Source organism: Eurypyga helias, unplaced genomic scaffold (assembly GCF_000690775.1).
Source record: "Eurypyga helias isolate BGI_N326 unplaced genomic scaffold, ASM69077v1 scaffold2109, whole genome shotgun sequence".
NCBI lineage: Eukaryota > Metazoa > Chordata > Aves > Eurypygiformes > Eurypygidae > Eurypyga > Eurypyga helias.
In genome coordinates this window covers 2,586-15,292 of record NW_010272507.1, presented here as the reverse complement: position 1 = coordinate 15,292, position 12,707 = coordinate 2,586, and the positions used below count along the sequence as shown (strand labels likewise).

General features: G+C 43.1%; 1 protein-coding gene across 1 annotated transcript; it reads left to right on the top strand.

The window, feature by feature from the left end:
- Positions 1-108: 108 nt before the first annotated feature.
- LOC104515224 (ankyrin-2-like) lies at positions 109-10,338 on the top strand. The gene is made up of 6 exons (XM_010159129.1): positions 109-438; positions 2,197-2,289; positions 2,728-2,811; positions 4,444-4,608; positions 6,048-6,230; positions 9,397-10,338. Exons 1-6 carry the CDS (start codon positions 109-111, stop codon positions 9,409-9,411), a joined length of 870 nt encoding a protein of 289 aa, XP_010157431.1. The 3' UTR covers positions 9,412-10,338.
- The last annotated feature ends 2,369 nt before the right edge of the window (positions 10,339-12,707 follow it).

Genomic DNA, 12,707 nt, shown 5'->3' with positions numbered 1-12,707 from the left:
AGTCCTTCTCCTCAGGGCTGCAAAGTCAATGAGTATCAGTTATTTCTAGACTTTTGCTAGACAACAGACAACAATATTTAATCAGTGCATGATGTTTCATTTGTGGAAATGGGAAAGCACTGCACGGTAGTAACTTCCCTCAAACCTGTAATTCGCAGTGTCACAGCTCCAGGAACAGAGCAGGGCACAGCACCAGGAACTGGAAAAGCAGCAAGCGAAAAATCTGCACATTTCAGTGTGGCAGAGGAGGAGAGAAAAAAACCAGCCCCTCAGTCCCCATCATCTGCTCAGAGAGGTGACTCTCCCATCATCCAGGAGCCCGAGGACCCCCACCAGGATGACCTCTCTCCAAGGAGAACTAGTTTAGTGATAGTGGAGTCAACTGATGAGCAGACAGAGAAGCTTGGAAGTGGCTATGAAGAGGAATCTTTAGAAAAGGTAAGTAACAACTTTGCCTCAAATTAATTGACACAGAAGAACAAGTTTTACATCTTGCTTATTTCTTAAGATGATAATATTTTTAATCAGCCTAATTAATCCCTATCTGCAGCTGAGTCTTTTTTCCTTTCCTTATATATAAGGGCTAGCTATGGTCACTTGTACAGAGGCCTTCAAAGCTGAAGAAAAACACAGATCATAATGTCTAGACTGTAATTCTGGTTCTGCTACTCTTAGTTTTTGGTGTGTCACAGTTATGCCCATGCATGTGAGAGAGAATTAGTGTAAATAACAGGGGCAGAAACAAACCACGTACAAGTGAAAGCTCAAAACCAGATATAACGAAAGACAAAGTAATAATTATAAAATCTTTAGAAGAAATGCAAGACAGCATGAAGAATGTCATGAAAAATAAAGTTAGTGAGATGGAAAAGAGGCAGCAGGATGTATGTTGTGGCACACTCAAGTTGTACAGGAAGAAAAGAACTTGAGAATGGTGTTTATGTAGCGTGCAGGCAGTAAAGAGAAACAGAGACGGGAGATGGAGGAGAAGAACAAACACGATGTGAGGTGGGTGATTGGTTGTGTAAGACAAAGGAACCTTACTGCAGTGTTTGGAGAGGGGAAGACATCAGGAGGCAATGAAAGAAAGCAACTATATGGCTTTTAGTGGGGAATTTAAATTACTTGGCAGATAAAGGTTTAGGAATAAACAGCTTGCTTTGCCTGGTCTAAGCAGAAGGAAAGGAAAAGGCATAGTTGGGAGGGAAATCAGTCTTATCAGTGAAGTTAGAGCACAGTTCTACTTAAGCTGAAATTGTTTCCTGTTTTGGCATTCACCTAGAAACAGGCTCTTCTTTCTTTGCTGTTTATGTTTGTTTCTTTGCCAAATGCACCGCCTCCGGAATGAAGAGTTTCACAGCTGTGCCTCTGGGATGGCAGAAGAAGGTTGACTATAAAATGTGTGGTAGGATAACTCGGACGTTGGAAGATCAGCTACAACAGGACTCAGTACAGCGGCTGCTGTAGGAAAGGCTGCCCTCAAAGATAATGCACTTCTTTTTCCCTCCAGTTCTTTTATTGATGTAAAACACCAACCAGCACCACCAAAAAGGAACAACACCTCCCCCTTATTTATTTTCCCTTTTATACTGTTGATATTCCCCAAGTAGTTCTTTTCAGCTTCTCTTTGCCTTCTCACCTCTTCATTTAAATTTTTAATTCTTCCCTATGCAGGAGAGAGAACAACTTCAACACTTGCTACTAATTTTTCTTGATCTTTCCAGTGCCAAGGCTATTGATATGTTGTCCTCCCGTTAAAACCCTTTACTCCTACTGTCTATTGCTGCAAAGGCTTTCATATAATTTTCTTTGTAATTAATACAGCCACCATATGCAGTATGTATGAATCCAGAGTTGGTTTTAGTCATACTTCCTAGTCCACCTCCAGCAACGTCATGCCATAAGTTTCAGGCCTGTCCCTGGCAACCTTCAGAGCACTAAGAGCATCCTGTAGGATTAGTACCACAAAGATTTATCCTTCTTTTTTCAGTATGCTAATGAACAGCTAATGTATAGTCAAGTGGCCAAAGCCTCCCACCCCACATCAGTGTTTCACAGATTAAAGTCAGGTAAGAGGCCAAAATCCTATAAGCAAACATTTTCAGTGTGAATATGGTTTTAGATGAAAACAAGACAGAACCTGTAAGTACTGCTAGTACCACATACAACAGGGCACTGCTTCCATGCTTCCACTAGGAATTAGCGGAGGAGTTAGGTGGGCTGGAGACCAGCTCAGATGAGGACGAGATGGTCACTACCAGGGTCGTTCGTCGCCGGGTGATTATTCAGGTACTGAGTGTTGAACAACTGCACGAGCCTGTGGTGCTGAGGGCCTGGGAACACCTTTGGGCATGCTGCTGAGACAGCCGCTTGGCAGGTATCGCTCCTGAATAATGCATGGGCATTGGATAAGCCATCCCAATTCCTGTTCTGGAAGGGAGAATTACAGTGACGCTGCTAACCCAACTCTATATGCCTTTAGATGCCTCAGCAGGAGGAGAACAAAGACTTCTCAGCCCCGTACTCAGTGTGGGCAGCTAACATGCATTTGCCCGTCCCTGGTGGCATAACTCTGCATGCCTTCCCAAGTGTTCATTTGCAGAACAGCTTTTTTTTGAACGTTTCTCTGGTTTCATCCTTTAACCCACTAACCAACTTCAAAATGGCTCATTTAAAGCTATCTACATGAAGGCCTTGCTTCATAAAACTTTGTTCTTTGTCACACAGGCTGATAGTATGCCTGAAATGCCACCTGAAACAGTCACAGAAGAGCAGTACACAGATGAACATGGCCACACAGTGGTAAAGAAGGTATTGTCAGTTGTGCCCCTTGCTGCCTTCTTACTGTCCTATAAAAGGAAGGATAAATACATCCATGTACATGCCAAGTTTTCTTTTGTGAAGGGGCATGATTTTTAAGAGTAGAATGCGCAAGAAGCCAGAATTTCCGTTTGTGAGAGATCCCAAAGTTTGATGATCTATTTTGATTCGCAACATCATGCTGGTTTACACTTTATAACTTAACATGACATATTCTGTTAATTTTGCCACTTAAAGCCAATGAAAATTCTGCACAGATCCACATTTCTGAGAAACAGGTTTAAAAAAATCCATGAAAAAACACACGACCACAATTTTATCTAAGATCACGTGTGCGTGCATTAACGAAACTAATGGAGGGCTAGGTCTGCAAGAGTCATCTAAATCCATACTTTAGAGTCTTCAGAATCTCCACTCAGCTGTGCCTGAACAGGTTCCACAATTTCTGTGTCTGTACATACAGTTTGGTTTTTATGGCACAAAGAGTATGGAAAGTACTGAGTTGTGTGATGGCCTCACGAAATAAGCATTTTCAGAACATGCTTATAAAAGTGAATTCTGCACAGCACAGAAGAGGAACTTCTGTGCTCCTTGCTTTACCTGACAACTCAGCGCTTAGAGAATTTGTCTAGGATGTGGCTGAATTCTGCTTGTGGCAAACTCTGTCTTCTGTCTCCCAAGACAACATCAAGGGCCCTCAGCTGGATCACATGTCTCTGGAAACTGTTTGAATTCACATTAAAATCAACAAGCCCAGCCAAATATTCCTCTGTTGTGCCAGAGTGAGCATGACTGTATTCTTCTGGGTAGGTCCATGCCTGGGAGGACAATACGCCCACCCCTGTGCCTCTTAATGCAGGTGACCCAGTCTGTTGAGCGTCAAAACTTTTGGACAAAGCAGGTGTTAACTGCTTGATGTTACCTGTCAAAAGGAGCTGGCAAGGCGTACAGAAATGCAGAGCTCCAGGTCATCCACAGCGGGATGCGTACCCATCCTCCTGAGAAAATCATGTCATCTTGAACCCTGTAACTCTCTTCTGCTCCTCTTTGTTTGGTTTGCCAGTGCCTAGAAAGCTTAAGCACCAGATTACACTCTGAAGTAGGTTAATCCTAGCTTACTCGTTCAGCAGCGGTTACTGGCGTTGGTGTTACGATGTGTTGTCCAAGCCGCCTTGTGAATCTAGTTCTAGGAATTCGATAGCCAAGCTGCTAACCTCTTACTTTCAGAAGCCTTTTTGAAAATGCCAGGCTGAAAATGTGACTTGTTTATTTTAGAGAGAAACGACACTTGTGCTAAGTTTGTTTTCCTTCTAAAATACTATACCTCATTTCCTAGTAATAGCTACTGCTTTAGAGGGTCGTTCCAATACCTGCATTGTGCCCACTTGTGAAGTTTATGGAAGCTTTGCTGTGTGGTAACCTAAGTAGGGGGAATGCAGCAACTTGCAGCTCTACTACAGGTACTTGTGAGTATATGTGTTAAAGGCTAAGGCACTGAACCATCTATGTGGGGTTTTCTGTGCAGAAAAAAATGTCCTTTGAGTAGAAAATACTATATAGAGAATAAGGAGGAATATGTTATTGTTAATTCTTTGGGGACAAAGCTCTATTTCATTCCTTCAGGTCACTAGAAAGATCATCCGGCGATACGTTTCTCCAGATGGCACAGAAAAAGAGGAAGTCCTAATGCAAGGAACGCCACAACAACCTGTCACTGTTGAAGAAGGAGATGGCTATTCCAAAGTTGTAAAACGGGTTGTGCTGAAGAGCGACAGCGAACAGTCAGAGGTCAGATCTTGCGCTTCCCCTGCGACGGTGTAAAGCAGCAGCACGCCAAGCGTCTACTTAGTAACCACATCTTAGGCCAGCGACATTCAGTTCTGAATGATGCTTTAAAAAGTTCTCTTGCAGATGGAAAGGCCTCAGAACAAAGATAGATGAAAGGTCAGGGACGGGAAGGTGGGCAGGGAGAGGCGGCGCAGTTTTCTCTTAAAATAAGTCGGGATACAGACTCTGTGCTTTAGGAGAAGTACCAAATTCCTAAAGAAAGCGGCTTCTTGCTAAGATGACACAGATAAATGGCAAATCTATTTGTTATTATACCTCTTACTCTAATAAGAAAATTAATAAATGTTGCAGTGAAATCACCTAGGTTCTCTAGGTTTCTACAGCTAGGACCTAAAACTCCACAGTTCTATTAGGTTCAACTTACTGGTGTATTCTTTGCCTTGAAGAGGCTAAAAAAAAAAAAAAAAAAAAAGGTATTAATTTCATGCAAATTGTGTGCAGAGCCAGGTAAGCAAAAAGAAAAAACAACCTGAAAAGGTAAGTGCCTTTCAGTTTATCTTTTCCTGCCTTAGCTCACCATGTAGCCCTACAGATATCTGCATGACCAAAATTAAGGTTGTGACAGAGGGCCAGAAGCTAGTGACAGGGCTTGCCTTCCATAGTGCTGCAGCTGAAAACAACATTTAACAAGCGGTCGTTAGAGATGCTAAGAATGTAACTGCCATTCTCTCTTACTAGAATTAATCATCAGAATTAATTCTCTAGAAGGAAGGTAATGAGAAGACAAAGTCATTTTGTTTGACCGTGCCAGAGCCACTCTCTATTACATGGAACTCATATACATTACATCCGTATTTTGCCAAATAAAATCACGTTTGTTGCTTTCCCATGGTTTTGTAATATTCTGGTCTGTTGCTCCTGTAGGAGTTCCTTGGATTTACCAGTGTGGCACACCTCTCAGAAGAGTATCTTAAAATTAAGACACGGGGTGATGGCACTACTTCACACTACCTGTGTGAATACAGCAAGGACTCGCAGCAAGGGGTCTGCTTGGTGTAACTCCAGTGGCCTTGGCCGCTAAGCCAGTGCGGCAGCCTATGGTCGGGGGGAGGGTAGCAATATCCCTGCTACCCTCAGGCTAGTTCAGCTTGCAGAAGCAGTTTTCACCCTGCCAGCAAAAACCTTCTCAGCAGAATCAATTATCCAGGGCTGTTCCTGCTGTCTGAACTGGCACGTATCACAGAGTGTCTCGTTCCAGAGCTGTGAAGCAAGGAATAAAATGTACACTCACTGTTTTGATGCGTACACATGGAGAGACACTTCTTATGTTCTTGTTCTCTATGGCAATGATTAAGAAAGGACAACAGAGTAACTAAAAGTTTTGTTGGTATCCCTTATGTAAGTCATATCCGGTGTCCTCCTGCTTTCTAACCTTACAGGTGACCCTGTCTGAACCTGCTGTTCTGCCTAGTGCCTCCAAATTCCAGTCTGAGCCAGTGGAAGGCCGGAAGGTCAGCAAAGTCATAAAGACCACTGTCGTGCAAGGAGAGAGAACGGAGAAACACCTGGGGGATGCTAGCTTAGCTACTGATCTTCCGTCAGCCAAAGAGGACTTCGAAGAGGTAAAAATGCCATTTAAATATGAATATTAAAACAAGTGACACAACTTACCTGGGGACAAATTCTACTCTATTGAAAGTGGTGTTGGTGGAGCATCATACTCTACTACCAAGTATAAACCTCTGTTGTTAATCAGCCATGTTACAAAAGGATTAGTATGTAAAGTTGGGGGGGCAGGGAATCCAGCGTTACAGAATTAGCTATGAAACATTTTAAGATTCTAAAACAACCCAGGTAGGCTTTAAGTGAAGTTGTTAGAAATCACGTGCGTGAATGCTGTCCAGGTTCATTCCTATGTTACCACACATGGAGTTCGTTTTAGAAATCGGTACAGTTAAGTCACCACTCTGGGTAAGCTGATGTATTTGTCCTTGAAAGGAAGATATAGCTTCCAGCTAATCAGCACCTTTCCCAGTTTTGTGCTTTTTCTGATCAGTTTTGACATTTCGATAATAGAAAAGTGGTATTGGATTAATAGTTTTTTCTATAAGGAACTGATAGCACTTCACTTTTAATCCATTTTATTGTCCCTTTGAATAACGCACGTTAAACACATCTTAAAGACTCACATGGATAGAAGTTTTGTGTCATTAGATGCAACAAAAATACTTGGTTTAGTTTCTTAACTTAACAAAATATCATACAAAACCATTGATGCGATGATGTCACGGTCTGGCTATTTTCTGCTGAAAGGGCTATCAGCTTGCAGAAAGTCAGCAGGCACTAAGCTATTAGACTGACCTGCCAAATTTCCCATTAGGAATATAGGCCCAGCAGCCAGATTCCCCTTTCTTGGCAATAACAAAACAAGCATCAAAACCTGTCACGTAGAGGTTCAAGGAAATGGCTTGGAATATAACACTTCCCATCTTGCAGCGTCTTGTTTAGTAGATCAAGCAGCCTGCAGAAGACACCACAGACAAACCTGTCTCCAGGCAAATAGAAATGCTGCCTTTTTTCCTATTTTTCCATGATCTATTAAGCATTAGTAACAGCAGATACTCTGTGGAAAAGTTTGCCGAGCTCCATTCCCTGCTTCTCCCCTTTCAGTACAGTGGAGGCTCAGAAGCATTGGCCGTGATTCCTTGTATAGGGTGAAACTCTCCTATAGAAGAAGCTATCTGTACATCTGTACATTTAGGGAATATTTGAAAGGATGCAAAGGGCAGGCAGATACTGCTCTTAATTGTCTATTCATCATTTCCTAGCATTCAACCTCATTAATATAAAGCACTAAGGTATGAAGAGCAGCTGTCCTAGGTTTTAGGGTTTTTTTTTAATTTGAAGTTTATGTTTTAATTCGAGGCTTTGAGCTATACAGGTAACCAACTGAAACTCCAACTCCCCGCTTTAGTAGAGAAAGAAATCATGAAAGAGGACGGATCGGTTATTAAAAGGTTTGGCTTGGCATGTCAATGAACTGCGTTATTAGAAAAGAATTAACAAACTCATCATAAATGAGTGGATTTGAGTGCCTGAAGTGAAACCACTGGCAGTGTCTAAAGCTTTATTTGCCGAAGTACTAAAGGTCACTACTAACATTCTGTTACAGGGACAGATACATGCACTGGGAAGGTCTACACTCACTTGAAAGGGCTGGGTGAATAGGTGTGTAGTGGGTTCACCCCGGCCAGCATCCAAGCAGCCGCTCCCTAACCCTCCTGCCCCACCCTGGAAAGCAGGAGAGGGTAGGCAGAGCAAAAGTGAGAAGGCCATAGGCTGAATGAAGACAGTTTAATAAGTGAAGGAAGGAGGGAAGAACACCCACACAAGTGATGCAAAGGCAATCACTCCCCACCGCCCGCCAGCAGGCAGAGACCCAGCCAGTCGCTGAGCAGTTGTCACCTTGGAAGACATAACACCCAGCTTTTTCCTCTGCCCTCAGGTTTTATGGCTGAGCATAATGCGATACAGTGTGGAATATCCCTTTGTCCACTCTGGGTCAGCTGGCCTGGCTGTGTGCCCTCCCAATCCGATGCCCACCCCCAGCCTACTCACTGAGGGGGCCAGCGGGGGGAAAAAGAGAAAGTATCACTGCTGTGTCAGCACTGCTCAGCAGCAGCCCACGCGTCGGTCTGTTACCTACACAGCCAAAGAGTGCACCACACAGGCGGCTGTGAGGAAAGTTAGCTGGCTCCTGGCTACACCCAGTCCTAAGGGATATCACTGCGGAGCAGCTTTCCTAGGAGGAATACCAGAGTAACAGCGTGATTTAGCGTTAACAACATTAAGCAAGGTTACTTCAAGAATACTTATTTTTCATACCAGTTGACTCTGTGATCATTTGATAATCTGAACATTATCAAACAGATGAGAGGATGTGTGGGGATAGATATATAGAGATAAATGCATGTGACACGTGACCCTTATGAAGAATGAGGCAGGGCAGATAGGAAAATATCTGGGAGGAAAAAGGAGCTGCTGTAGCACAGCAAGTGTATTCATTCCGACCCACGCACAACTTGAGCCAAGGCTGCCACGGGCTGGGTATCTTTTCCACACCTTGTCTTTCCGACCACTGGAAGGGATAGTGGCCACTGGGGTGGCACCTGAAGGAACATCCTGACCAGACTGTGGCCTTAGACCCTTCCATCTAGATCTGGAAGGGACTTGGTGAAGGTGTAAGGTTCTTACTAGTACAGCAAGATGGTTCCAGTGAGGGAAGAGAGTAATTAACAGAATAGTTTAGGACACTAGATTACCACAAATGTAGTTTTACTGGCTGCCAGGAGCAAGATTGGTTTAGAAGTTAAGCGTTCAAGAACTGAATCAGCTGAAATTACTGTTGTCCAGGACAACCCTGTTCGTTGAAGTTCAGCGCAGCGGATAGGAAGGCCTTGTGTGGATTTCAGCACAGGTTGCATGTCTCTGTGTTGTGGCATGTTGCTGCTGAGCATCTAAAACCGTATGTTTAATCAGCATATGCAGGTGAATGGCTATTAATTAGTTTATGTTCTGAAAGCCACTTAAAGCGGTGGGGTGTGTTGTATTCAGAATGCATAAGGAATATATGTCCTCAGTGGCTGGCTTCAGCTGCCAGCCACAGTTCTTCTCACGTTATTTTTAAATGGAAAAAAACTTATAACTGTAGCTGAAAAGGAGCACTTTTTTAAAACCTTCAGGAACCGTGGGCTTTTTAAGACAGTTTTCTCATTTGTTTTGTTTCAGGACAACACTGAGTAAAGCCAGCACACAGAAGAGGACTGTGATGAAGGACCGGTATGGAAAACACGTTCGCATAGAAGAGCTGGAAGACACCCCAGAAGCGCTACCACAGGATGACCTCCAACATGACCTCCAGCAGCTTCTTAGACACTTCTGCAAAGACGACTGGAAACAGGAGGCGAAGTGAGAAGCTGCCACCCCTCAACGACACCACGTAACCATCCGTCCCGTGTGCAGCATTCATCTTCTCTAGGTGTAGACATTACTACCTACATCATCACTGGAAGACACTGCCATTTCTACTTGTGCAGACGCAGTGAATTCATTTCTTCCCCTCGCCCTGTATTTGATTTTGGGTTTTTGTTATTTTTTTACCCTGTAAGCTAATTTGTGACCAAAGATAGCATCCTTCGTTCGGGATGATTTATCCACCAACCCTGCCGTCTTTGTGCTGTACTGGGAATTTGTCAGCATCGCCACTTCTTGCTGTTCCTCTGCTTCTGCACCAGCTTAACGAAATCGCGTTTGTCAAGCCAACTTCATCGACAGGCCTCTTCGAGTGACTGTGTACATGCATCGTAAAAAAGGGAGTTAACGTGTAAACTGTATATAGCAAGAGTATTTGGACTTAGAAGACTGCAGAAAACACACTGCCTGTGACTGCAATTAGCATCATGGATTACAAGGTCTGTTGACACTGCTGAACAGCGATTAATAAAATGACGTTAACACGGTCGACTGCAAACACAGACTGACTGAGGAGGAAGCACTGCAGATCTGCTGCATCCGTAAGACTTCCAGTTTAGGGATCTATTATAGTTAAAGGCTCTAAGAGTCAGGCTAAAATCCTGGAAATTCAGCTGTTCTCGTGAAGTAAGAGCTGGCTGTGGCCATTAATACTTCTAAGACCTTTGGACAGCCACTGAAAGATTTCCAGAAAAAAAAGGAAAAAAAAAAAAAAGAATACCCAATTAGGTAACCAACTTGCTAGCAGCTATATCTATGGCACATTTGCATACGGTATTAAAATCTTTTAGATCTGGACACGTGGCAGGGTGTATTAAACAATTATAACTACAGTAGTTTCCTGTTTTCATCACAGCTTAGCAAACCACACTGTCTTATCGGTGGTACTTCCTGCTGGCCACTGCACTGTAGATAACTCTGGAGGAAGACTTACCCACTGTACAACGAGACTAATTAATTCACCGTGTTTTATCAAGATTGCCTCTTAGCCGATCCATGCATGTGGCGTTTGAAGGTCAAAGCCAAACCCTCCTATAATCGTGTCAGCTTGTTAGCCCTCTCAGCACTGAGCGAGCAGTTTTTATCCTCCAATCAAGTGTTTTTTAAAAGAGAAAGCGCTCACAATCCTTGATAGCCAGTTTCTGTTCGCATTTTGTTATCTATCTGTATTTCTAAACCAACCCTCTGAAAACCACGATAGCATGTCTGCACTCTCATTCTCAAACAAGGGAACGCGGAGATCTGACGCAGAGAGACCCGTAGTGTTTTAGCATATAGAATACACACAGACACACTAAATGTTTTTAAACAGCTATTTGATTTTTTTAATAATGTACTCAAAACCAGAGTAAAACGAATCCTCTCCTCTAGGAGTAATACCTTTTCCAAGCTTATCTGGCCTTCTACGACTATAGGGTTGTTTGGTTTTTTTAACGACTCACTCAGTGCTCAGAACAAGGGCACTTCCTCATTACGGTAACGATGCCAGAAAAGTTCTTGGGAGTCCTGGCCTCCTGCAGGCAAAGCAACACGAGGTGCCATGCTAACACCATTTTTGGCAGGCAGGAACAAAAGAACAACCACAAACCAAAAAAAAAAAGTGTTTTGGCAGCCAAACTGAATGAGACCCATGAGGAAACATTTCACAGCGCATCATGGCTTCGTTATTGTCAGAGACAGCACAGGATGATCTTCAAGGATGGGGCTCTAAAGAAATGCATTTCTGTTGTGTTATTTGCGGTGCAGATGATGTTCTGTGTAACAACATAATGGTTATTCACCTCTTATTTTGATTTTTTTGCTGTGTTATCAAAGAACTTGAATACTGTGAGAAGAAGTGAATTTTAAGTTGACGAATCAGCATCTTGTTCCCATGGTGATAACACTAATTGAATATATCTATGAGGGCATGTATTAGTTAAAAATTAAAAAAAAAAATACAACACTAACAATACATAGCTGCAATGTGTACAATGGCTGATTTAACTGAATAAATATGTACAAGTGTTAAATGTAGAAATAATGGCTCACTCTCTTTTACTGCCAGAGCAGCATAAAAAGGAACAGCACCCACTTGGGTACCTTAACTGAACTATCATAATTTCTCTGCACCCAGCTCCTTAAGACATGTAAATATATATATTTAATTCTGCTATTCAGCACTGATTGGCAAGCATCAGTTTGGTTGGTTGGTTTTTTAAATTACTGTTAATAGTTTTTCAAAGAGTATCTTGCCATGTTTTCTAGTTATTTCATTGGGCCTGAAATTGCAGAATTTTCCTTCAAATATGGCCCAGACTGTTTGTAACAGTCAGTTAGTTTTTCAGTGCCCACTACTGACGGTTTCTCAACCAGAGGAAAGATAGGGAAGAAAAATGTAGGGTGAAATTCTGTCACCTCTCACACCCTCGTAACGCGCAGACAACACCGGGATGAGTCTGTTTTGCTGCCAGTTTAAATGTAACCAACGTAAATCTGCACCAGTTCTGTTGCTGCAGCTGGATCTCTGGCTAATGCAGTGGGTCACGGTGCTGCAGCATCCCCGCTCGTGTCTGCCTTCCCGTCCTACCCACGCCCCACGCAGCGGCGGAGAGAGAGAGACCGTCCGTTGGAGCAGTTTCTGCATTTGCCAAAATTCAGAGTCATTGAACCTCCTTGGCTATGGGACAAAAAGGGCCCCAGAGAGGTCCCCCTGAACTCCCTGCTGAGACCAGAAGGATGCCCACGGGCCAGACCACAGCTTGCACCCACGGGATCAAAGCACGTGTCAGTCAGTTCCGACAGGCACGGCAAGACCATGTCAAGGCTTATGCGTTTAGGGTTTTTTACGTGTTCGAAGTAAGTACCTAAGCCAAAAGCTACTGACTTTTTCCTCTTTTCACCCTTCTTTTCCTAATGAAAGATAATTATATTAAAAAAAAAACCCAACAACCACCAAACAACTCAAAACCCCACACAAGCAGCAAATCCCTCCTTAAAAAACTACCCCTCCACTACACCACCGTGACGTTAGGCTGAGGTCAAACAGGAAATAACTGCAGATCTAGCATTTGCAAAACATGAAAAGT

Coding starts and splice junctions, on each gene's coding strand:
- LOC104515224 (XM_010159129.1), top strand. CDS start 109: ATGGGAAAGCACTGCACGGTAGTAACTTCCCTCAAACCTGTAATTCGC. Junction 439..2,196: donor AAGAGGAATCTTTAGAAAAG/GTAAGTAACAAC, acceptor TGCTTCCACTAG/GAATTAGCGGAGGAGTTAGG. Junction 2,290..2,727: donor GTCGCCGGGTGATTATTCAG/GTACTGAGTGTT, acceptor TTTGTCACACAG/GCTGATAGTATGCCTGAAAT.